Below are 24,465 nucleotides of genomic sequence, written 5' to 3' on the forward strand. Positions count from 1 at the left end.
TACTTACGCAGAAAACATTAATAGGACAACGCAGGTACGCGGCAGAGCTATTATGTTCCTGCAATACTACCCCATTCATGTGGTGCACGAAGAATATATTTCGAGGACAAAAATACGAAGACTCCGGTGTAGACTATGATTTACCTAGAAAAAAGCAGAAAATGACGTGTAAAGGGGAAAAAAAGAAAGACAGCAATACAGAGAGCCCAGATCATAGCCCACAGTCGCTGAGTGGGCTTGCGCACATGAGACCCTCGTGATAAAAGTTTGCTCCGTTCTGGGATCGGCAAAAAGTCTACCGTACCACCTCCAGTCAGTGCATTGGATGCCTGGGACTCAGCGAGCCTATCAAGACGTGGAAAAATATACCGGCCAATCCAAGCTTTGAGCCAGTTGTCGCGAGTGTGGAATCGAGCACCAAACTTTGCCCGAGAACATGTGTTTTTCACACGACCAAATCGTAGCCTCTGATACTCCTGTAGCATTTTCTCAATGGCATGATTTGAGGGATTCTGCCCCTCGCAATTTTTGATGACATGATTGAGTAGCGAAGACAACACAGCAACATCCTCAATAGCCGTGTTTGCCCCTTGGCCAATGTTGGGTGCCATCTGCAGCAATATTATCAGTAAGAATAACCTCGAATCTTTGACATGGGTCCATAGAAGCTCACCTTATGTGTACTGTCCCCCAGTAGCACTATCCGGTTAAAGTGCCAAGTCTCGAACATACCCTCCTCCAGTGCCGTCATTGACGCTACCTGTCTGGCTTTCCAAAGGTCACCAACAGTGATGTCTCCTAGAAGTTTGACGTCGCTCAATTTGGCACAGAGGGAAGCCGCATCCTTTGGAGAGAAACGAGGAGCATTCGGATACGCATAGACACGATCAAGCTTCTGGATGATGAACCAGAATACGCGGTCTCCTTTTCCATGGAAGGTGATAACGCAGAACTTGTCACCGTAGCGGTTGATATGCTCGCCACTTCGAAGACCAGGTATCGGCAGCGATATCCCAAACACGCATGCGTATTCTATAGTAAGACCTAATATGGACGTTGCGGCCATAATGTGAGCTTCATTGATCACGTATGATCCTTTGCAAGAAAATCTGAAATTAGGCACTTACGGGTTTTCTCCTTGGGAGTAATAAGTCCGGGACTCATAGTGTCTGCCAGCCTCCACATCTCGGAGCGTATACGGCTGTGAACACCATCAGCGCCCACAATGAGGCTTCCATGATATTTCTGTCCACCGTCTGTCACCACGGTAGCCTCTTCACTAGATAGTTGCACCTCTAGTACTTTCTTATTGGTGATAATCTTCGATTTGTCGGGATAGTGCTCATAGAGTATTTCGAGGACCTTCTTCCGGTCTAGAGAAACGATGGGGTAGTTTAATCTAACATTGTTAGCTATGCGAGTACCATTGTAGAATTTAAGTTCCGTGTGAAACTTACCTCTCCTGAATTCCTCTTGGAAGTAGGCTGCTAAATGAGAAACCATCAGGATAGGATATATGCATCCGGTTTACCGGGGCAGTGAGGGCCTCTAGGCTCTCATAGAGACCAAGCTGTTGAAGAACATGTGCTCCATTAGGCCAAACTCCAATGAAAGCGCCTTCTTGTGGTGCAATCTCAGTCCGCTTTTCCAGAACGATGTGGTCTATGCCGGCTCGAGACAAACAGTGAGCCAATGTCAAGCCTGCGATAGACCCTCCAACAATAATGACTTTGGGTTTCGGATTCCCCATGGCTGACATTAATCCCTACTTCCAGGGTGAAGAGGATCCTGGCTATAGCAAACCCGAACTTTGGATGATGCGGAGAGGTGAGAATGACGCAGGAAGATGGCCCGGTAGATCGGCCATTTCAGTACGGACCGGCTGTGTTTCTAGGACCTCTACTGCAGGGTGCTTTTTTTTCGGTTTCTTTACAGTACTGACCTTGAAATCGTTTGTGGGTATTTTAATGTCTCCTTGCAGCGACACGCATTAAATTCAGCTGTTGAGATCTACCATTATTAGTGGCTGGTTTTTCAGCCGAGACCTTTCACCAGCTGAACACTAGCAAAAGTCTCGTACATATTTGTCGGCGATTACACTAGAACTGCATATTTTCTGGGCACTAGTTTCAATTAATTATTGAACCACTGCGATACCAGGTCACCATGATCGCTAGCTCGGGTAGCTACTGGAATACCACCCATCTAACAAATGAGGCTTAGTTAACTAACCTAACTACATGGCCACCAGACATTTTCCTCAACTCCGTATCAAGCAAGTGTAAACAGATTATGTTGCCATGTGGAGCTCAATTCGACCAACGAGAATTGGATCCTCACCTTGTGATATTGAGCCTCATCAAATGTTTGGTCACTTCGACTTCCTGGCTTTCTGTGTATCCCTGACTGATTCCTGGCGCCGGATGAAGTAATAACAGAAAGGGTATGTGAAATCGAGAATCAAGGTCAAGCCAATATAAAACTTGCACATCGGACTTTCGAACCAGGGTCCTTCGTCCCTCCCAAGGAAAAAGTAAATACTCAATTTAATAAACCCTCCAAAAGTCGCGATGGCTCTTAGGAGCCTATTTGTGCGTGGATTAGCAACGGAAATATTTGGAATACAAAGGAATCCCCTTACCATGTTAGAAGAGAGGCACCGCGAGTACTGTTCCGGGACAGAATCTGGCATATTGGCCCCAGACTGGCGAGGGTCTGGCACAGGACCCCGCCGTAGAAGAATCCCAACTCAGGCCCAACCTCCGCTGCGAATGCCAACTGGCCAAAAGCGAACCCGAGAATCACAGCACCGTAGACCAACCAGATGTAACGTTGCACCAATGGCATGTTGGTCCATTCGTTGGGCGCATACCTGATGATGAAAATGATGACAATGCAATGGACAAGAAACCACACGCGAACTCCCCCTTGCCAGTGCGCACTCGCGGAGGGGTAGACAAAGGCGTAAACATATTCCCACGCAATGTCGCAACAAATTGGAAAAATCCCAGTACTTGGAAGTTTGTGACGCCATGATTTATATAGCATGCTAAAATAGTTCAGCGTCCAGCAGATTCCTGCTAGGATGCGGAGAAATTCCGCAACGGATGCAAACACATCCCGATGCTGTAGAATAATCGAAGCAATGAATCCGTTCTCCATGGTTGATCGGAGAGAGATAGAAGAAGAGCGTAGTATTGACGATGATCTAAAGGGAGGACTCGGTCCTGAGAGAAGAGAATCGATGGCATTTTGATCGCAATTCCAAACGATCTACGGATTGATCAGCTGTCTGAGCGTAGCACCTGCATGGCCCGTGGAAATTACACAACACAGATCTGTAAGTAAGGAGTGATGCGTATGCTGCAGCTTCATTTATCAATTTTACTACAAATGCGTGGTGGGGCGGATCGGTACGAACCGTGCGGTGTGCATTAGCGGCATTGATAGTGCACAATGCATTGTAGCAGTGGAGAACAGGGCTTGTATGGATAGACATTGCAGGGATTGCCATTCCGACCAGCACTCGAGAATCGTCACCGCCGTTTTGAATTTTTTTTTTTTACTTTTTTTACTTTTTTTGCTTTTTCTTTTACATCGCTTTTCATGAGACGGGTTTCGGCCGGAAGATCTGATTGACAAATGACTCGTATTCGCAAGGTTTACGGAGTACGTTAGTGGGTCGGATTTTACGCTGTATAAACTATCCGAGTCTGCTCAGGCCTTGGGCCGCCTAGATCGTATCTATCATGTCCAGTTGGGCTTGAACGCGCTTCCATGCGTTCGTGCGCAGTACACCTGTCAACCACCAGTTTCCAGCCGAGTCCTTTCCTTTCACCGATAGCACATTCCGGAACGAGTTGGCTGAGTGCTGAACCCCGTTGACGTATGTAGGCTTACCAGGGGCCCGCAATCGATCAATATCTGCGCTCGGTGATTTCCGCACCACAGCAGAGGAGAAATCCATATCATAGAGGCGGGCTTTATTCCAATTGGAGCATGACAGGAGCAACATTCGAGGGTCACCGACCAACGCTAGATACCCCGTTGTCTCCATTGTCTCCATCTGCAATGCAGTCATTGCCTCAACCTGCTCCGTCGTCCGCTGTTGTACCAACGACTCTCTGATTCGTAGAGCAATCTGGCCAAGTGACTCTTCAGAGATCTGCCTTCCGGAGAGAAAGGTAGGCGACATACACAAGGCATTGCCCATATACATATCCTCTGATGTTTCAAATGCATCATGGGTTGATGTCCGCAAATTCAACGCATTGTTGACCAGAATTACTTGATCAGGCCGAAGGGCCAATGCGCTATGAACTGTACTTACCCACCATGCCAGCAGGACATCACTTTCGCTGACGAAAGGTGCCGACTCTTTATCAGTGGGTGATATGGCCGAGATTTGGTCCATCGCTCTGGAGCGAAGGTGCTTCAACGATGCAGCGGGTAAACAAATTGTGCGCCGTTCCTCTTGTCGGTACCATAGTCTTTCCAGAATATTCATCCCAATGAACCAGAAAAAGTCCTTTCGAGCAAATACACGGTCATAATAATGGTACTTGTTTGCTGGTGTTCGTTGTCCGAGGAGAGACAGCGGATCTGATCGGAAGTCTTCCAGCTTTGGGACAGCGGTTGGGTCGCCTCTGAGCATTGCTGTCCACGCATCAAGAAATATCTTCAAACCCATCACGTCGGCCAGTGTATGGATCCACGTCACAGTAATAATTGTAGAATCGTTGAAGCTGACCGTGTGGATGGAAAACTGAGGTCTATCGGAGTGAATCCAGTCGTCTAAGCTTGTCGGGCTATCCACGCCGCAGACGAGAGGGGTAAATTCATCGGGGGAGCCATAAACCATAGGCTTGTCGCTTGCTTGAGGGAGCTTCTTGCCAAGTGGGTGGTCACCAATGTTCATCGAATGTTCGACGTTGGTGAAGTGATAAGCTGGTCTCGATGAGTCGAAGGACTGTGGAATATGGTATTCGAGCTTTCCATTCTGAGGGGGGGATATGAAATCAGTACGAATACGGTTCAACCCGACAAAGGCAAAAAGGAGATCACATACGTGCTCGCGCAGCCGAGCCCCAACCTGTTTCCAATTATCCAACTTGAACAGCTCATCCAAAGCGGCTCGAATCTTGGATATATCCAAGCAATCATCGAACTTCAGGGAGATGTCTATAACAGTGCCTCGCATACACAGGGCTGTATCCCAAAAGCGAAGTGGGATGATATCATCCGTGGGAACCGTCTTCGGTCCGCGTCCGCGTGACTGCGGGTTATAGAATAGTCGCATCATATTGGAGTGAGAGATTTTTGCTGCGGAAGTTTAGCACAGAGGAGGCAATCTCAGCTATGGAGAAGCTTTGAACTATGTACCTAGCTTCGTTTTAACTAATCCCTACCGCTTGCTACTTGCCATGAATTCAATAAAATACGGGTATCACATACAGTATCTCCCAAGCTGAAAATGTTTCTGTATCACATTGATCACCAATGGACCCACGCCAGACAAGGATTCCCGCCCTTACCTTGGCTTACCACATTCAGGATGCGTTATCGGGCGACTATTAGCGCCTATTGAAATTTAATCCTGCAACTTTGTGGTTTGTTTTATCTGGATACATAGATTACCCTGCAGTCTACTGCACAACTTCAACACGAGGTAAGTATTGCATAAACAGCCGGTCAAATTGAAATATGTCTTTGATATGCACACCTTGTTGGTTGGAAATAGCTCTACTCCCATAACTCCGTCAGCGGATCATATAAATGTCATAGGATCCACCCTTCCATCTCCCGTTCCCATCTACCTGGACATTATTGTTTCTCCCTTTTTCTTTCACTCATCATGCATCCAGATTCCCAGCTAGAGACTGCCATCCAGAAGGGGTTTGACCCGAAGAGCCTCTACAGTGCAGAGCTGACGAATGTCAATGAGCCTGTCCGAACCATTCTTGAACAGTATAGCAAAATCCCCGCTGCTCAAATTTTGCAACATGTCAAGGACCTTGTCAGTAATTGTTCTCCCGTGGAGGTTCGAGCGACAGCAGGAATTGACAATTAACAGAAAGACCGCGCGTTCGCAGTTGTGAGTGATGTCTCCAGCTCACTAATATTAGAATACAGTGAAAATAGGACCTTTAACATGGTACATTTTCACCACTTAGTTCCCTTATGCCTGTATCGGACAGGCGTCATTCCTTGAGCTGAGTATCGCCTCGTCTCCATGCTATCCCGAGATGCTGGAGCGTGTCAATAATGGCGAGAAGCTCCTCGACTTGGGCTGTGCTTTTGGACAAGAGCTCCGCCAGCTGGTGAGTTATGATGGCCACTCTCTAATAGCCTCTCCATATATGGGCTATCCGAGCTAATTGTAACATCTCGCAAACTCCTAGATTTACGATGGTGCCCCATCTGAGAACCTATATGGCTCGGATCTGCGTCGCGAATTCCTCGACCTCGGCTATGACCTCTTCCTCGACCGTTCGATCAGCAAATCTCACTTCATCAGCGCTGATGTTCTCGATGACAACTCAGATCTTGTCACAGAACTGAAGGACCAACTCGGAATTGTATATATATCGCTGTTCCTTCATGTCTTCGACTTTGATAAGCAGGTAACAGTGGCAAAGCGAGTTCTAGACCTATTGGAAGCCAAACCTGGGTCTCTTATCGTCTGCCGAGTTGTCATGTGCCGAGACCAAGAGACACTAAACGCTACAAGCGCCCGTCTCCCATACTATTACCACGACCTGGCTAGCTGGGAAAGGCTTTGGGAGAGAGTGCAAAAGGAAACGAGCATCAAGTTGAATGTTCAAAGCTGGGAACAAGAGGACGCTCTGGCTAAAAAGCACCCCCTTCCTGGCATTTATGTGCTCGGTTCTTCAATTCGTCGGGAGTAAATGATGTAACCCGAGGCATTTCTTGCAAGACCACTGGGGAATTACTGGCAGGTAGTCTTTCTCGTGCTCATGCTGTGTTTTCCTCTCGAACATGATTTTCCAGGCAGTACTTTTGGCATTTTGATGTGAAATAAAAATTTACCCTGGCAGAAGGCCGACGTGTCACGCTCTTTGTTTAGGGTTAGCTGGATGCAGCCGGTATGGCATTACTTTTATCTTTCCATATTTTAGACTTAAAATGAACATAAAGTGTGGCATCATGGGGCCACTTCTAATCAGCCTCTTGCGGCAGAGACTATACAAGGAACGTAGTCGCCACTGCTTAATTCTGTTTTATCTTCGAAGAGATAGATGGGGTATGCGTTCTGCTACAGTCTTGTAGGTTCTGGACAGTTAAATCAAACAAAAATGAACTGACAACGAGCGTGATCTTCATTCCATCTCTCCTGACATCCAATGCACCATCAGATAGACGCAGACTTTCCTTATGATATGGCCATTTATTCGAACATAACTTTCAGCTTGCTTGCTAGGGACTTCCTCGCTGAATTAGACCCTTCATCGACATGATCCAAGTAGAACCGTCGACACTTCTCAAGTTCGATCTTGCTCGCATCTACCCAAAGTGGACCACGATACCAAATCTGAGCGCCAGTCCAGATCACAAAAACAGCAATAACGCTGACATAATTAGCAAAGAAATCCCGCACACTAGTCGTGTCATGGAAAGGCCGAATGCTCAGGTAAAGCTCCAGTCCAATAAGTACAACGCACCAACTCAATACTCAGTAGGTCGCCCAAGGATACGCCATCGTTTTCCAAGGAAGGTGAGCCTCGTCCCGACCATAAATCTTCCAGCTATACCGGAACCGAAGGTGATTAAGAGAGATCATTGCCCATGCGAAGAGCGTGAGAAGAGAAACAAGGTTAAATAACCATTGAAAAACCTCGGCTCCGGTATTTGATACGTTGATGTAGGCGAGTGAGCCTCCAATGCCAATAGTCGCAATATATCCAGCCCATGGTCGGCCCATACTATCCGCTTTGCCAAATATCTAGAAGTCATTTCAATGAGATATCAGTCCATCGAGAATCGGGATAAGCACTGCGTTAACATACCTTATGGTTCATATTGATATGTGCCAACCCCATAAGCATACGAGAGCCGCCATAGCCAGATATACTTCCAACAGAAATGACCGAAATGAAGATAACAGCATTCGTCATATGAGCAATCACCGGAATACTGGCAATTTTGAATGCAATCACAAAATGGGAAGCATTACTGCCAGAGGCCCCGAACAAATTATGATCATCTGGGTCGACTGTTAGTGTAATCATTAAACTTCCCAAAATGTAGAAGACTTCACAGCTCTCGGGACCGATCGTCGAGGATTAGCCACCTCGCTAGCTACAAGTGCGGCATTTTCTGAACCAGCCATGGCGAAGACACATGTTGAAACAACAGTTATAAATCCCTTGAAGCCGTTGTGGAACGGTTGGGCATTCCAGTATCGGAATCCAATAGATCCACCAACGGGAGCTCCACCAGCGGTAACAACTGGTTTATGCTACGCACTTAGGAGCCACATTATATGTCATGATTCAATGAGTAATTCAATACAGGGTTTCAATACTAGTGTACTATGATCTTGCTATGCAAAAAATTACATGACTTGCCTAAAGTAGCTGTCACATCAATCATTTTGTAGCTCGCAGGTGTTCGGGCTGCCGGTCTTTGATCCACGCACCTGATTGGCGGCCCGGTCTCTGAAATTAGCTCCTCTCCCAAAATCAAACTTGGCGTTTCAGACCCACACTTCCCGTGTGCACGGCTTAGCAATCGACTGGTATTTGTTTCATGTTGTCCTCTTTCTAACGGTAGCGGACAGTTAGTATGCATGATCGTGTAGCCCGTTGAATGATTATCATCACATGAACTACCCCCACAACTATCTTTCCGATTCGTTTGGGCAAGTGAAAATGAACCGACACCGGGTGACTCTACAGCATTGCTAAAGCTAACAATGGACGCGATGCAGCGCGAAACTTTGTTGTTATTGTAGATGCAGCGGCTTCCTTTACGCGACTTGAACTACTACCCGAGTGTCATTACTATCATCTCTTGTCACTCTATAATTTGATGACCTTACTTGTAATGGATATGTTTGTAGTCTAAGTGGCCGGCTTCGACCACAAGGCCACATCCCTTATATCGTTACGCAATGTTCTTGTTTACTGACTAGCCAAGTACCAAACTAAGTACTATCAAGAGGCAATCTTATTGAATATGAATGCTAGAGAGTGTGAGCCACGGTGTATAATACCTCATCATGAACACCCCTGTTAAAATTGTGAACTCTTTGACATCGCTCTGGAAAATCTATTTTCTGGGTCAAAAATCGAAGATCACAGGGGAAAGATCTATATATTTAAGCTAAAGATGAGACATCTACACAGCTTTAGCAGCACTTTCCACTTGCAGCCTTTTCATTGGACGAGCATCCATTGAGGACTTGTGGCGCCTGTGAAGTATCCAGGCGGCAGAAGCAGGATGAATTGACTGGAACATCTGCCACAGCCAGGGCCAACTTTAGAGGCTGCTCGATGACAGCCGCTTCTTCGGGCCGACCGAGCCGAACGAGACACTCATGGTATCCTTGTAGTGACCAGACGTTGTTAGGGTGTCGACGCGGGCGAATGATAGAATGGTCAAGACCGAGGTCAGCTCGATATGTCTGAGCCGCTTCTTCCAGATGGCCCTGTTCCATAAGTAGGGCGGCATACGCGTGGCGGACAGGTTGCATCCATGACCAAGGCTCGCTGTATGGTAACTTGTCTTCAAGCTCGATCGCCTCTCGGAGAGACGAGAATGCCTTGTCGTAGTTGGCGCAGCGGTATTCGATTTCACCTTTCAGCATAGCCGAGGCCACCTTGAGGACGTCAATCATCTTGCCGTTGTAGGCGCGACGAGTCTCGGGGACTCGAGCCCACGCTGCATTAAACAACCCCTGTTCCTCTCGGGCTGTACCCACGTCTCCTGTAGCGGCAAAAGCAATGCCACGAGCATAGTGTGTGACGGCGGTGGTACCAGCGAATAGAGCTAGATCATGGGGAAGCTCCATGCATTTGAGCTCTTCCCACAAGCCGAAGCGCACCATCACGTGTAAACGAATAGACATGAATTGTTCCAACCAATCAGCCATAGGCGGGGATTGGATACGAAGAACTTCATCGGGGACTGTTAATTCCATGCGAGTGACGGCTTCCAGGGCAGTCTTCTTTTTACCAGCAAACATGGCAGCGTAGACCAAGGAGTGATAGTCGTGTAGCCGGTAGAAAGTATAGAAATTCTTGGCACCTGACTTCCGAAAATATTTATCATCTGCAAGGGTTGACTTGTAGTTTGACGAAATTGAGCGGCGCCAGTCGCCAATCAAAATGTCCAAGTGTGTTGGCATGTGGTGAATATGACCAGCGTCAGGAACGAGATCACGTAGATGATCGGCAGCGTTGATACCCAGCTCCGGTGTAGGTGACATTTCTATGAAATGGATGTATAAGTGAAGTAAACCAGGGTTGAGATGAGCTCCATCAGACTCCTGCGCAAGCGCCCGTTCCAACACGGCTTTCACCTCCAAGGTTGGGGCTTTCGGGTTGGGTTTGCCAGTGAAGAGATCCCACAAGGCCCATGGGGTCATATTCATCAACGCATCGGCGTAGAGAGTGGAAACGTCTATATCTTCCTTGAAAGCCTCGTACACTGGCCTCATCGCCTCGGCATAGCCCTTATTGAGGGCCGGGTAGTCCTTAGCAGGCTCATTGGTCGGGAAACGGAATTGAATGGCGCCAATCAGAGCCTGTTCCAGTGGAGTTGCATTCACGGCATGCTTCTTCGCAGATCGAGCTGCGTCGTGGCCTCGCCGCACGGATGTGTGCAGGTCGCCCAGATCAAACTTCTCCCACGGCTTGTTGTAATTCGGGCCAACCGAGTAGGCGAGACCCCAATACGCCATCGCACATGCAGGGTCATGCGCGATGGCTTGTTCGAAGCAATAGGAGCCTTCGACATGATTGAATGAGTACACCCATATCAGACCCCGATTGAACCAGGTCTGGGCATCGGCGCTGGTAGTGGTGATGGTGTGGCCGAACGAGCCAAGGTCATAGTATTCGTCGCTGACCGGGATGGGGGAGATGATTCCTTGAGTCATGGTTGCAATGAGCCTGAAAATTGAGGTTGCAGGTGAATCCAAGAGTCAAGGCTCATCGAGCCAAGCTTATATAGCTCGAGTCTGATCGGACACGCCATTTGAGTTCCCAAAGTGGGCAAGTCGGCGAAGTGGAAAGAAGTGGAGACGGCACTCGGAAAAACGGTCGGCCCACGGATGTCTTCGCGATCAAACGCCGAAGAAGCCGAACATCGTTTCTCCTTTGCCAGATCTTACGATGCCACCTGCTACGAGTAAGCCTGTAAAGCTGGCATGCCTGGCTTGGTATGTGCCTGACCATTTGGTGAGTGACGAGATGCAAGGGGCTCTTGACTGACAGAACCCATAGCCGTGCCGCGAAAATCCGCTGTGATGGGCAGATGCCTTGTGCCAGTGTAAGCATTGCCATCAAAGATAGACCAAGAGGACCATTTCTGGCATAGTAACCACCCGAAGTGCTCCGTCCACCATGAAGAATGCAGATATCAACCAAGTCGACGAGGTGGTGCTCGACGAGGCCCTGTAGCCGCCGCGGAGCTGGCTAAGAAAAGAGCTCGCCGGATGGCTGAAAAGTCTTTGAGCAATACCCAGAATCTAGATCCTGATATGCGTTGTGGAAGCTACGGCCATGGTATCAGCACCAGTGAGCCTGTTCTCCTACCACATGCTTTACTTTCCCCAACGGAATCGACCCCACAGCGATCTAGTACGTCTCTTGAGCATCGCAGCACAGAACTTTCTTCTCCTTTGGGCGTGATTGGAGATGTGGAGGATGTGTTGAGCACATTAGAGGATCCCAAGTGGAGTATCAGAGCCTATCGATGTGATCAAGATCTGTATGTCCTGCCTTCTCGGAGAAACATGTTAGATTGAAGGGCTAATCCATCCCTTCGTGGTCCCTTCGAATCCCAGTATCAACGCATACTACATATTCATTCACCCTTATCTCCCCTTTCTACCCCCTCCAGCGACAGCTCAGTATGAGGATAAATGCGTTACCATCGGCACGGGTTCGTTCCTCGCAAATCCATCAGCGATGCCCTACTGGCCAACCTCACCACTGGGTCTTGTTCTTGCGGGGATACTAGCTCTCCTGCCTCCTCCTGGAGAGCTCCATCCACCACAGCACGAGTCAATCGTGATTCGACGTTCTTATGCAGACCTATTTGCACGGTCAGCGTTGGAGACCCTGGAGGATTCTCTCGAATCATTCCCCCAGGAGGATCTGGCCAAGGGTCCAAGAAGCACATTGCATCCTGCCATTCCCAAAAAGCTAGAACCAGTCCTCGCACTAGGCCTTCTTAGTTTGTTTGAATGCTGCCAACACGGGAATATTTCAAAAATGCGAATCCGTGCAAACCAGGCTCTTACAATCGCGATGGACTTATTGTTGTACGAAGAAAATTCTCAGACGGGGTGTTTGGATGCGCAGCGCCGGTGCTGGTGGTCGACGGTATGCACCATGCCCGGTTTTAGTAACCATGTTCTCCTGTCGAGCTGGTCTCACTAACAAAAGTAGATGTTTCTCATTTACCAGTCATCCATAATGAATTCCTCGGTCGGTCTCCAATAATAATTGCCAGTGATAACAGCAAAGTCCCTAACAATATCACTAGCCCCCGATCATTACCATCAACGATCCTCGAATTACAACTATATTTCCGGAGTTCCGGGGATGCCGTGAGGTGAGGAAGATATTCGCTTCATGAACGCCCACCGAGTGCTCGTAAGCTAATCTTCGTCTTCGCGATCCCGTAGCCGTGGCCACTTCTAGTTCATGCGCAGGAAGCCCTTCTGCGCAGCTGTGAGATTGGACGTCACCTCACCAGGGAGGGACGTGGTGCAACTCTATCCCACTCCATCAGGGATAATGTCAAGAGCCTGGATTCCTTCATCCTCGAGCTTGCGGCCGAAGTAGACCGGTTCCGCTGCGTGACTAATTATCAAGGTGCCGAAGCCGATGCCTCACGCAATCTTTGGGCCATATCAAATGCCATTGTGCACACAGCCAGGCTCACTCTTCACCGAGTTCGTGCCTTTTCAGATCGCCCTATTTTTATTCACGATTACTATGACTATCTTGCAATAGCTTCCAAGCAGTCCTCTGGGGATGCACAAAATTTCCATCTCTCCCCTGGACGGATCGCTGAAATCAACACTCTATTCCCTTTCACCGACCAGGAGTCTGTCAAAATATGCTTTCATTCCTGCCTCGTTGTTTCGCGAGTCTTTCGCCGTCTTCCATCCCCAAACCCAATGTATTCCGACACCATTGAAGCGGAGGATACTGTGCCTTGGGCGTCAAGACGATCTCTAGGATCCCCGCGCTCTATACCATACATGGCTTGCGCTGAGCTGCAGAGTTTCTGCATAATGGCGATGATTTTGTGGAAAGTGCGAACAGCGGTCTGCTCGGGCAACCTGGCCAGCTACGTGTATCTGCTTGACCGCCCAAGTTGTTCGACTCAGGTGCAAGACGCGGAGCGGCTGATTGAGGAGCTGCAATCTGGGATGGAGGCTTTGGCGCGATCTATTCAGGCGGACACGGTGTTTGGGGGGCTGTCCGGGATGGCTAAAGAGGTAGAAAGGACTTATAAGAGCACTATGATGGATTGAACAGTGTCCTTGAGCTTATGGTACATATGCCAGTGCAAAAAGTATGTTGAAAACCTATATTTCTCGACTTCCAACCTATTTCGCTGGTAGGTAGGTCAACAGTTACTCCATGTCAAGGGAATTATAGACCTTGCATGTATTGCGTTTCAATCTCTTATCGATAATCTATTCGTATCCATGTTGTCACCATAAAGCTCTCTTATTGCACGTCCGGGGTTTGAATTGCGGTGACCCGGGATTTGATAAAAAGTATCCTAGCATAACCCCACTTCGGCCATTGACCTCGGCCCATTTTAGAAAGTTCCGATCCTGGGAATATGCGTGCATGAAGACGAGGCTAATTCCAGACATACGCCAATGCTCTCCGACTAAGAGAGTGACAATGGCACTAGCCATAATAAATGGCAAAAAAATACAGGGGCAAAAACATACAACAGCCAGGATTCGCATGTGGTCACCCACCATACTACTAACTGGCCGGCGTGTGGCTTAAGTACGGCTGAGCGGACGGGAAGCCCTGTTCTCCACACCCTATGGTCGTATGTGCTAGAATGTGGCAAATAATGGCTTATGATTAAAAAAATCCAGTTATCAGCAAGTGACAGGCCGTCTTATGGATCACAGTATCTTGTCACTCTTTTCGGTATTCGAAAACCGGTATTTGAAACCGGCTGACATATCGGGATCCGCCTTTTGTTGTTTCCGGGATCCCCATTGGGTGATCAAAGAGGCTGTTAATAAACATCAAGCGCGCTCCGAGCAGCCGTCCAAACCATCACTCTTTCTCTCTTTGATTTGAAGTTTAAGTTTTCATTCATCCATTTGTACGAAATAATAGATATAAATGTTGAAAGGAAACAATGTCGCTTGTGGCAGATTCAGTCAAGCCAACCCCGGCAGCCAGCGGCTACTACAACCTGGGCGCCTATAGCCGTAAGGTCAGCACCAAGAGTGAAGCTGCACAGGCCTGGTTTGACCGTGGTCTGGTCTGGTGCTATTCATTTAACCACGAGGAGGCCTATAAATGCTTCGAGCAAGCGGTGGTCCAGGATCGAAGCTGTACTATGGCATACTGGGGCCTTGCCTATGCGGCAGGGCCCAACGACAAATAAGCCTTGGAGTTTTTTTGATGCCGCCGACCTGAAGCGGAGCATTAAGATATGTCATGCCGCTATTTTGCTACATCCTTCGGGTCATTGGAACTGAGTCTGTGGCCCCAGTGGAACGTGCTCTCATCGAGGCCATGCATGCTCGTTTCCCTGTTGACCACCCTGCCGAGGATTATGATCGGATCAATCACGCATACGACCAAGCTATGGCCAACGTGTATGCCCAGTTTCCGGGTGATCTAGACGTGGTCGTTCTCTATGTTGATGCCAAAATGCATATTTCTCAACGCAAGATGTTCCATGCCCTGACATGGTTTCCTATCGAGACGTCACCCGTTTTCGATATCCAGCGCCTCTTCGCCAAGGGCCTTCAACATCCCTACGTAGAGAAACATCCTGGTCTGTTGCATTTCTGCGTTCACGTCTGGGAAATGTCTGCTACGCCGGTAGTGGCATTACCTTCCGCAGATTACCTCGGCGGTCTCGTTCCAGACGCAGGTCACTTGCACCACATGCCTAGCCATATCGATGTTCTGGTAGGCGACTACCGTCGATCTGTGGCCTCTATTACTGCCGCTGTTCAGGCAGACGAAAGGTATCTTGCCCGTAACGGCGCAAAGAACATGCATAGCTTCTACCGGATGCACAATTATCATTCCCTCATCTACGCAGCTATGCTTGCTGGACAGTCCAACGTCGCCCTCGAGAATCTTGACTCCATGGAATCTTCCTTGACTGAGGATGTACTCCGTATTGAATCCCCTCCCCTAGCCGATTGTCTCGAATTTTTCGAATCGGTCCGAGTCCATATTTATATCCAATTTGGCCAATGGAAGGAAACTCAAAGCACTCCAGATTCCACACGACAAGGATCTGTACTGTGTCACCACCGCAATGACCTATTACGGCAAGAATATTGCCCACGCAGCAACAGGCAATGTCACTGAGGCTGACAAGTATCGCAAAATCTGCCTTTTGGCATGCATAAATCTGGTAGATGTGATGAGCCCGTTGCGGGCTAACGGTAGATCTACATACGAAGACCCTTTGCTTTTTATATTGATCCTCAACGATCGCATTGAACGTCCTCCTTCAGATGAAAACGCAAAGAGAATCCCAATATTCGTACTTTCCTTCTTGTTAATTGAATTTCCCCATCATTCTTTTGCTATTTAGAAATAACAATTTAGAATTATCTTCTGATAAGAGACTGAATACCGTACGTACCTAGTCAAATTGCTTACCTCTAATATTGGCGGTCGCATGCGAATGCCTTCCTTCTCACCTCATAATCTTCACTGGTCACCATCACGTTGGGACACATTGATTTGTTTACATAACATCGCTCTGTCTGCCATTTTTATGTAGACCATGCCATAAATCCCCGACAACCTGTACGCACAGGACTCTAAATCAGGTCAATGGATATTGATTGATTGATTGATCCTATACGATTATGGAATGATCCAAGTACCGAGTTTTGCCACGATCAGCCAGGATTAATGGGAGGAGATGACAGCAGAACGTAATCAGCATATTGCATTCATGAACATGCGGACGGATCCCTCCAAAGATGGCTGGTGTTGGGAACCTATTTACTGGGATGCCGATACAAGAAATATCGTGGCGGTTCAGGAAGATGGGAAGGACCTGGCTGTACCGGAAATTGAAATGACGTGCCGTTTCGCAAGTTGAAAGCTACAGCCCAAGAACGGCATGTGTGTTAGAATTTTCCATATAAAACTTTATATCCAACATCTTGCTTCCCTGGTAGATGCGTTATTAATACGGCCATCTAGAAAGACATTGAGAGATAGGCATACAGCATGTGTATATCGAGATCTTGAGGTCAAAAGGGTCACTCCGACAGCTTGTTATATTATCTAAGGCTGGCATTGACCAGCAGCGCAAAGGAACAAGTGTTAAGCCATATTTGACGAATACGCCCCACTACTCTATGCCAGAGTGTCCGCGACCCATCCGTGCTCCCAATTGTAGAGGTTGTATGGAGTCACACCAGTCAAGACAGGGTACCTCTTCTCGTCGTCGGACGTGGTACAGTTACCCGAACCCCCAATGCAAGAGGCGACAAACTCAGCTGTATACTGTCCTTCAAGGTAGGCGCCCTGTAAGTACCCAAAGAACTCCTGGCTCGTAGCTTCGCCGGCGAAGAACAGATTGCCAACGTTGGTACGCAAGTTCTGATGCGACTGCAGGCTTGTTGCCGGTGGCCAGTTAGAGTATGAGCCGTATGCCCTGTTCGGTCAGTATTGGCAACTCCTTTCATTTCTTTCAGTACGGGGTCTTACCAAGGAGTCTGGGACCAGCGCTTATACCACAGATGGGTGGGATCAGGGACCTGTGGACCGTACATTGTGCGCAGAACTTCCATGACCTCTGCCTGGGTCTGCTCGTTGGTTTGCGCCTCGACCCGGTAGGACTGGTCGTTGACGACGGTGGCAATAAGAAGTCCCGATCCCTCGAGGGCACCAGGGATATCAAGCGGCTGGAACTCGGGGTAGTAGCCCCTTGTCTCAGGATCAGCATAGATGAGGTACTGCTTGTTGTCCCAGAAAGGTGTATCGAACTGCATGAAGATCTTGGTGTAAGTCCCCAGCTCGAAGCTGCTGATGGCGGCTTGCTTCCAGGCTGGGAGTGGGGGCACAAACTCGACGGCCTTCTTTTGGAGGACGCCGAGAGAGAATGTCATGATGGCATAGTCAGCGTGGACGCAGGTGCCTTGGTTTGTGTGCACTGTGACTGAGTCATCATCGTACTCGATGCGCGTCACTTCGGTGCTAAGACGCAGCCGAGGATCACTATCAGGAAGGAATGTCTTGGCCTCCTCGCGAATAATTGTAGCGAAGCCACGCTGGTCGTAAACGAACAGGTTGTCCGGGGAGTAGTAGTTGAAGGTGGCGTTTTCGGCGACAGAGGTGAAGATCTCGGAGCTCTCTTCGGGGTGGTAGATGAACTCGCCATCAAACAACCACCACTCCGCAGTCTGCCGGTACGAGTCGTTCTTGAGCGGATCCCATCCCTCCAGCCGGAATCCAGCTCGGAAAGTGCGGTCTTGCAGGTCGTTGTAGAGCAAAGAGCCCGCGTCGACAACAACCTTTTCCAGGGCCTCGCCGAATTCGTCAATCGCATATTTGAAGTCAGTCGAACCATGTTGGTCAAACATGGCCAGGCTGTCCTGGTCGGTGACCCTATACTTCTTAGTATTGTCGTCATAAAGCTCGGGCTGCTACTCACAATGTGGTGATGTTATATTTCTTGGCCTAGGATGGTTAGCATCAAAGTAGTCGTGAACAATGTGTAAGTTTTTACACTTACAAGAACAGAAATGGGATTTTCTGGGCCATCGCCAGTCACGGTCCCTTGCACCTTCCGGCGGAAATTAGTCTGTAGGTTCTCAATTGGCCGCTGGATGAGTTACCCAGTTTGCTCCTGCTTCAACCTTATATGGAACCCCATCGGGCCCTTGGCCGAACTTGACATCATGCATACGACCGCCAATTCGATCCTGATATTCGATGAGAACGAAGTCATCGACTCCATTGTTCGACAGTTCTTGGGCCGCCCGAATACCAGCCACACCTGCGCCCCTGAAGAGAGTCAGTATTAAGATCCAAAACGTGACCGAAGATGCTTACAAGACAGCAACCTTGGTTTGTTCACACTCCTGAGCCTGTACAGCCAGGGCACCCAATAAAGAGGCCAACAGAACCTTGGTTGTGCTCATTTTGATCTCGACCTAAGCCTCTGTGGTTATCAGATAGAGGAGGATAGAAATGCCCCTGGGGCTTCAAGTAACTAGTAGTTATATAGCTTTTTCTCTAACTCATCGATGCGTATGGGTTACACTACATTTCATTCAGCTAGCAGCCCGCAGATCTCTTCCCTCGCACAACCAACCACGGCTGAGGATCGGCGCCAAATGATCCCAACGACTAACGAAATTATTAAACCGTGTGAAACGATGTTCAAGCCATATCACAATTTGGGGGCTGGCATATTTTCCTACTCGGGAATGGTAATACGGTTAACATTTCAATAGTTCGGATCACCTTATGTGGGTTTCATGCAGGTGCATTCGACAAGCTCGGTAGCAGCCATGAATGATCAGCGGTGCAGAGCCAAGGCGACAAGGACATCAGTAGCTGTAATTTATGCAGGGAAACTAAATAGAGAACGAAGATAATCAGATGGTGTTCGCCGTGATTCCAGGTTTAGTCAACATCGCTCCCCGCGCGACCGAAGAAGCTGTTGTCGTGATGTTAAAATTCTGTCGAATAGGTATGTGAGCTACACCCCTATTCGAAGTGCGCCACATCTATTAATCATGCTCCTGTTCCAAAAGGAAAGGCGGAGAATCGATATTCCAACTTAATAAGCAATACCAAGCATCTCCCTCGAGATCGCAAGGACTGGAGTAAGGAATCAAGACAGGATTCCTTACGTGGTGTAATTTTAAATAAAAACATGTGTGATTTACCCCTTAAACTATTCGGACGAGTGAAACCTGTTTATAGCGAATTATTGATTTCACCTACTCAATTCGTCTCATCCAATTATCCGTGCCTTCCAGCACTCCGTCCTACCTTCGGTGCTCCCACACCGCTAGCGATTTATCAACACATTGGCCCTGAATCAAAGTAAAAACATACCCACTCCCTTGCGCTGCCCTCGCTGCCTCGACAGGCCGCCTTGTGCTTAGGTACGTCTATAGCATTTGAGTGCTGTTATCACTCCTCGTGTCATAATGTTGTGTTTTATTTGATAAAATGTCAACTTGAAATCATCGACATCATGACTCCTTTCCACTTACGCGCCTTAAACCCATTTCGTTCCGGTAAAGTTTACGACTTTTACATCTCTACCCACATATATATAACCTATTCCTTATTCTGAGTCCCTCCATTCACCAGGCATATTGATTTTACCTTCATACTCTACCCTATAGAGCCTTTCTCGCTTTGTAACTTGTACTATGAGAACAGTCGCTATACTTTTTCTTCGTATCCTTTCCTTACGTATTATGTATGGTCACATCTCTCTCCCTAACTTGGGAATATTAATAGAATCTTGAATTCTTTTACTCCCAAAACCTTGTATTAAATTGATGTCCAAAGCGCCAATGATGCTCTCGGCGTATCTATTTCCTCTATCCACGCCATCTTGCATTGAACCTCCTTTATATTGTGCGCCAACGCTCACTCTTCATTGACACAGTCTTTATTCAATTGCTCGTCTTTATGCGATCTCAGGTTATCTCGCCGGCTATTCTTCACTTGAGGGACTTCATAGATGGGGCGGTGCCCGATCCGTGTCGACCGGGGGCGGGTCGTCATGTTGTGCATAGATAGGGTGGATGCAATGAACCCCTGGGAGAACGATGCTCAGCTCTTCACTATCACATACTGCGATGCCTTATCCACAACCATCGCGTTAATTATTCCATACTTCGATCACACCTTGTAGGAAAGAGCACTTGTTGACTGAGGCGAAGTATCAAATTGGGCGAGAGTAATTCAAACAACTAGACTCCATGCTTGTTTGGATCTACAATCAGGAAGGATGCGCATATTCCTGTGGCATTGCTTAGGCGAAGCTTCCTGGAATAGACTTGAAAAACTAAATAAACGAAACGAACTAAAGAAGCCCGGTGATGAGCCAGGACCCTAGGTGAAGAAGGCCATTCTTCCATGTAACCTCGACAAAGTTCCAGCAAATCTCTGCACGCCAGGTGTAGGCCAGATCGATCCACGGGACGGAATAATCAAGGCTTTACTTCGGAGTGTATTGTACGGCCAGATGGTCGTTCTCTTCCTCATCAAAAACATCCACATCAGTGCTAGCGAACTTGCGGGCAGGCACCCGCTTAGCGAAGAGAGTGTCCAGTTCATCAAAGGTTCTTCCTTTTGTTTCTGGGAGGCGGAAATAAGCCCACACAAAAACGATGAAGGCGCATCCACCCCAAATAAAACTATTGAAGAAGTCAGCTAGGATCAAGCCGGCTGACGGAATAGACATACCCTGTATAGCCCTTGAGATTCCACGCGGTGGGGTTCATGAAGTAGTTTTCCAGAGTACCACAAATAACGCCGAGGATGTTGGAAACATTGCGAGCAAGACAAACAGTCTTTTGCCTAAGACGAGTTGAGCCGATCTCGGCAGGTAGCGCCCAGCCTACAAAGAGAATTCCGATTAGCTCACGTCTCCCGCGAAGCCTAGAAAAGACCTACCAAGTTGACCAGCAGAGAGTTGGAAAGTGAATGTCCAAACCAAAGTCAAAATAGCCTGAGTCCACGCTACAGCTGGTTTATCGGTCCACACATTGAGGATACCAATAAGGCAAAGCTCAATTGTCATCGCAGCCATGCCCACAATGTAGACGGTCCGGCGTCCGAAATACCTATCCATCGTGTTAATAAGGATTGTATAGCGCTTGCCATATGTAACAACTCACGGCATCAACAAGAACCAATTGGCAAAGCAAGCAAACAAGGCTAGACCATTGGCTCCCACACCCAAGGAGTACGCAGCCTCGGTATCTAGGCCGACCTGTTGGAAGAAGTATGTACTGGCATAAGCAAAGCAAAGACCACAGACAAGCTGGCCACCAAAGACGACCATTGCAATCTCAGTACGGCGGCGTTCGACTCCTCTGAAACAATCCCTGTAGCTGGTACCAACAGAGAGTTTCTTTTCGAGGTTGTCGGTGAACACAATCTGAGCCAAACTCCTCTTGCTGTCCATGGAAGCGCTCTGCAGTCGTCGAAGAGCTCTTTCGGCATCCCCGAGTTTCCCCTTTCGAACCAAGTGATACGGGGACTCGGGAGCAAACCAAATGAGAGGGATCAGGAATGAGGGCCAGAACCACTGAATGGCAAAAGGGATCCGATAACCCCATTGATCCTGTCGAGAAACGAGTCCTCGGAGCACACCACCTGAAATGAATTGCCCAATGATGAAACACATGTTTGTCCAAGACGTGAAGTATACACGGAGTTGGAGTGGAAGAACTTCCGAGGCGTATGCGGGTGCAGTGGTCGCAAACTTGAAGACGAGTTAGCATTGAGCCTTAGCGTGGTAGAGGGTGAGCTTACAATGCCCCATTCAAAACCAAGTAATATCTCACCAACCAAGAGAACTTCCTTGTTCGGAGCGAAGAAGACGATGAACAAGAAGCAACTCATAACACAGAGCGTGGAGAACACAACTTTCTTCGGCCCAAAGGCAGCAACAAGCCAACCATTGATCAACGTGCCGAAAATAGAACCCACGCCTGGTTGTGGTTAATTTAGCATACTGAGTTAAGAGGGGAAGGGCGGAGCCTTACCTGATCCTTGGCCCAAACCTGACTGCCACGAGGCAGGGATGGAGTATCCTGTGGGGGTTTGCGGGGTGACGGGGACGGGATCGCCATATCTTCTTTGAAAAGAAGCTTTTAGATTGTCAGATAAGAGGCTTCCATCACTTCAGAACAGGCACCTTACGATACGCATAAAAGTTTCCCAGGAGATTGGTATCAAACCCCTCCATAATGACACACATCGAGATGACCAAGCTCCAGAAGATGGCTTTCTTGTAGTGTCGAATTGCCTGCATCACCGGCATAGTTTTCTCCTCCTGGTCATAGTCACGGGCGACAGCATTCAGGGCAGTTCGCGTCCACATTTCGTCGCTGCCAATCTTGTGGAGTGTGCCACCCTCTTCACAGACTGACTCGACATTGATGGCTTCGGGTTTCTCCATGATTGTGGAAAGAGAATGAAGCAAGCAACTTCAATATTGAAATGTGATTGATAGGATAAAGGGTCAGAGCAGGAATAGGAATCGCCGATGGGGTGGAGCACCTTGATATTCTTGTCGGTTGAGGGGTGGGTGCTTGCCATTTATATATATTTTTTTTCCAATGCATCTAGAGGCAAAGCCCTGGGCGAAGTTATATTGGTTGACTGCAGCTGGGAACTTCGGGACCGGCGAGAGGAGCACAGTCTCCCTAGAACGTCGGGTTAGACATACTAAGGGAGGTAGCAGATTGCCTGGTCCAGAAGATTGCGCAAAGTAGGTCGATGGAAGGTTTAGCAGACGTGCCCGATTCAATTCCGGTCTGACTTTCATTCCAACCCCGCTTTCTGTAAATGGCGCCGAATTCAAGTGCTGAAACTCTTTTTGCCCCCAATCCAAAACTCTGCCCCGATCCCCACGGGGTTGTGGGCCAACCTTGAAGGCGAGGAACCGACATCGAGGTGGCTGAACGTACGTATGCTTGGCTTTTGTGATGGGGAAAACCTAAGCCTAGTCTCCTCTTCAGCTGTTCAAATGGTTGAACGCCACCGGATGTGCTCTGGCAGCTGGATATTGAATTCGCCGAGAATTCTCCAGGCGAAACAAGGTTGAAGACTGCTTAAGGTTGTCCAAATGGTTGCTTGTATGCAATATCCCCACGGGGCTCTCGCGCGGCAAACCTTGAGGCATATTCCGTTGACATGGCTACGAAAATTTGTCTCTAAACTAGCTTTCTTTGGTTTAACGCCTTGTGGGAAAGGGTGGATTGAGTTTTGAAGGCGGTAGAGACGCTAGCTCATACGAATCGGGGAAGAACAGAGGCAAAATATGCGAGGCGCGCGAGGTGCGCTAGGTGATTGTCTGGGAGAGGAAGAAATCCAGAGAAATTCAAAGATTTTTAGATCAACAGGGATGAAGGATCTCGAGGAGCTGGCGGGCACAGTCCTTTTGGAAGCAAACAGGACAAATGAGACTGGACATACAAGACAGTCGCATGACCAGACATTTTATCACAACTATCTACACGAAGTCTCCCTATCATCATTCCTCCTATACGAACGTACTGATAGGTCGAGCTTGAAAATAGTCTAATTCGTGATCTTCGTATTTTTGGCGCTTAACGGAGGTTCTTCGGTTTTACTGCCCGTCGCAAGGATAAGTCAAGTTTATGGAGGCGAGTTTCCCAAAAGTTTCTCCAGACAAAACCACCCGCGGAAAGGCAATCAGGCGGCTTTCGCCTCGTCCTATTGGCTGTCAATACGGCATGCGGACACAAGCGGCTTTCATTCTGTATCATTGGCTGAGAAGACTCAATACCGGGACAGGCGGCTTTCACCTTCTCCTATTGGATAAACGTATTGAATGCCCGGGAGGGGTCCACTTGGAAATCTGCATGATTCGTGACTCGTGAGAAACAGGGGGCGCGACAAAGACAACAACGGAAACTTCGCCTAAACTTTCAGAAAGCCTCAGGAACCCGTGGAAAGAAACAATGATCGAAACTACCCTAGTGCGCCAATTGGAATTCGCAATCAATCTGTCACTGGCGATCGTCATGATGACTTCGATGGACGTGGCGCCGACTACAGATCTAAACACACTTTTCGAGGCGGAGGTTTCGCCGTTTCGGCTTTGAAGCGGTTTTATTGGATAAGCGGAAAACTCCCAAATGGCTGGACCTTTTGGCCAGCAAGCCCGATACCTGATACAGTACTTACTACTTAAAACTTTTGTGGGGTAGCTTCCACCTGGCAAATAAGTACATTGAATCCTACCAGTGAACGTCGTCCACGCGACCAGCTGTCGGTGTGAATGATCCAACAC

The 24,465-nt window shown here is 48.3% G+C and overlaps 11 protein-coding genes across 11 annotated transcripts; 4 read left to right on the forward strand and 7 right to left on the reverse strand.

Annotated features, from left to right (window-relative positions):
- Positions 1 to 146: 146 nt before the first annotated feature.
- On the reverse strand, positions 147 to 1,763 carry N7496_000058 (FAD-dependent oxidoreductase; the record flags this gene model as incomplete). Its single annotated transcript, XM_056692989.1, has 4 exons — positions 1,458 to 1,763; positions 1,128 to 1,399; positions 674 to 1,074; positions 147 to 611 (listed from the first exon to the last, which is right to left on the reverse strand). Coding segments are annotated over exons 1-4 (1,440 nt in total), but the record flags the coding sequence as incomplete, so codon positions are not given.
- Positions 1,764 to 2,371: 608 nt separating this feature from the next.
- Positions 2,372 to 3,162, reverse strand: N7496_000059 (uncharacterized protein; the record flags this gene model as incomplete). The annotated part of the gene is made up of 2 exons (XM_056692990.1): positions 2,372 to 2,585; positions 2,642 to 3,162. 2 exons carry the CDS (start codon positions 3,160 to 3,162, stop codon positions 2,372 to 2,374), a joined length of 735 nt encoding a protein of 244 aa, XP_056559719.1.
- Positions 3,163 to 3,733: 571 nt separating this feature from the next.
- On the reverse strand, positions 3,734 to 5,302 carry N7496_000060 (Transferase; the record flags this gene model as incomplete). Its single annotated transcript, XM_056692991.1, has 1 exon — positions 3,734 to 5,302. The coding sequence occupies one exon, from the start codon at positions 5,300 to 5,302 to the stop codon at positions 3,734 to 3,736; it is 1,569 nt and encodes a 522-aa protein (XP_056559720.1).
- Positions 5,303 to 5,854: 552 nt separating this feature from the next.
- On the forward strand, positions 5,855 to 6,908 carry N7496_000061 (uncharacterized protein; the record flags this gene model as incomplete). Its single annotated transcript, XM_056692992.1, has 4 exons — positions 5,855 to 6,016; positions 6,074 to 6,094; positions 6,174 to 6,320; positions 6,402 to 6,908. The coding sequence occupies 4 exons, from the start codon at positions 5,855 to 5,857 to the stop codon at positions 6,906 to 6,908; spliced, it is 837 nt and encodes a 278-aa protein (XP_056559721.1).
- Positions 6,909 to 7,693: 785 nt separating this feature from the next.
- On the reverse strand, positions 7,694 to 8,039 carry N7496_000062 (uncharacterized protein; the record flags this gene model as incomplete). The annotated part of the gene is made up of 2 exons (XM_056692993.1): positions 7,694 to 7,963; positions 8,028 to 8,039. The coding sequence occupies 2 exons, from the start codon at positions 8,037 to 8,039 to the stop codon at positions 7,694 to 7,696; spliced, it is 282 nt and encodes a 93-aa protein (XP_056559722.1).
- A 1,331-nt stretch (positions 8,040 to 9,370) lies between these two features.
- N7496_000063 (uncharacterized protein) lies at positions 9,371 to 11,122 on the reverse strand (the record flags this gene model as incomplete). The annotated part of the gene is made up of 1 exon (XM_056692994.1): positions 9,371 to 11,122. The coding sequence occupies one exon, from the start codon at positions 11,120 to 11,122 to the stop codon at positions 9,371 to 9,373; it is 1,752 nt and encodes a 583-aa protein (XP_056559723.1).
- A 235-nt stretch (positions 11,123 to 11,357) lies between these two features.
- N7496_000064 (Zn(II)2Cys6 transcription factor) lies at positions 11,358 to 13,735 on the forward strand (the record flags this gene model as incomplete). The annotated part of the gene is made up of 7 exons (XM_056692995.1): positions 11,358 to 11,404; positions 11,469 to 11,514; positions 11,576 to 11,955; positions 12,032 to 12,572; positions 12,639 to 12,677; positions 12,736 to 12,804; positions 12,878 to 13,735. 7 exons carry the CDS (start codon positions 11,358 to 11,360, stop codon positions 13,733 to 13,735), a joined length of 1,980 nt encoding a protein of 659 aa, XP_056559724.1.
- An 860-nt stretch (positions 13,736 to 14,595) lies between these two features.
- N7496_000065 (tetratricopeptide repeat domain protein) lies at positions 14,596 to 14,847 on the forward strand (the record flags this gene model as incomplete). The annotated part of the gene is made up of 1 exon (XM_056692996.1): positions 14,596 to 14,847. One exon carries the CDS (start codon positions 14,596 to 14,598, stop codon positions 14,845 to 14,847), a length of 252 nt encoding a protein of 83 aa, XP_056559725.1.
- Positions 14,848 to 14,900: 53 nt separating this feature from the next.
- Positions 14,901 to 15,791, forward strand: N7496_000066 (TPR domain protein; the record flags this gene model as incomplete). The annotated part of the gene is made up of 1 exon (XM_056692997.1): positions 14,901 to 15,791. The coding sequence occupies one exon, from the start codon at positions 14,901 to 14,903 to the stop codon at positions 15,789 to 15,791; it is 891 nt and encodes a 296-aa protein (XP_056559726.1).
- Positions 15,792 to 16,799: 1,008 nt separating this feature from the next.
- N7496_000067 (uncharacterized protein) lies at positions 16,800 to 18,589 on the reverse strand (the record flags this gene model as incomplete). Its single annotated transcript, XM_056692998.1, has 6 exons — positions 16,800 to 17,100; positions 17,154 to 18,053; positions 18,100 to 18,125; positions 18,181 to 18,231; positions 18,284 to 18,452; positions 18,501 to 18,589. The coding sequence occupies 6 exons, from the start codon at positions 18,587 to 18,589 to the stop codon at positions 16,800 to 16,802; spliced, it is 1,536 nt and encodes a 511-aa protein (XP_056559727.1).
- Positions 18,590 to 20,634: 2,045 nt separating this feature from the next.
- N7496_000068 (uncharacterized protein) lies at positions 20,635 to 22,605 on the reverse strand (the record flags this gene model as incomplete). The annotated part of the gene is made up of 7 exons (XM_056692999.1): positions 20,635 to 20,833; positions 20,883 to 21,036; positions 21,093 to 21,262; positions 21,317 to 21,906; positions 21,957 to 22,135; positions 22,190 to 22,294; positions 22,347 to 22,605. The coding sequence occupies 7 exons, from the start codon at positions 22,603 to 22,605 to the stop codon at positions 20,635 to 20,637; spliced, it is 1,656 nt and encodes a 551-aa protein (XP_056559728.1).
- Positions 22,606 to 24,465: the final 1,860 nt, after the last annotated feature.

This window comes from Penicillium cataractarum (genome assembly GCF_028827025.1).
Source record: "Penicillium cataractarum strain IBT 29864 chromosome Unknown utg000001l, whole genome shotgun sequence".
Taxonomy (NCBI): Eukaryota; Fungi; Ascomycota; class Eurotiomycetes; order Eurotiales; family Aspergillaceae; genus Penicillium; species Penicillium cataractarum.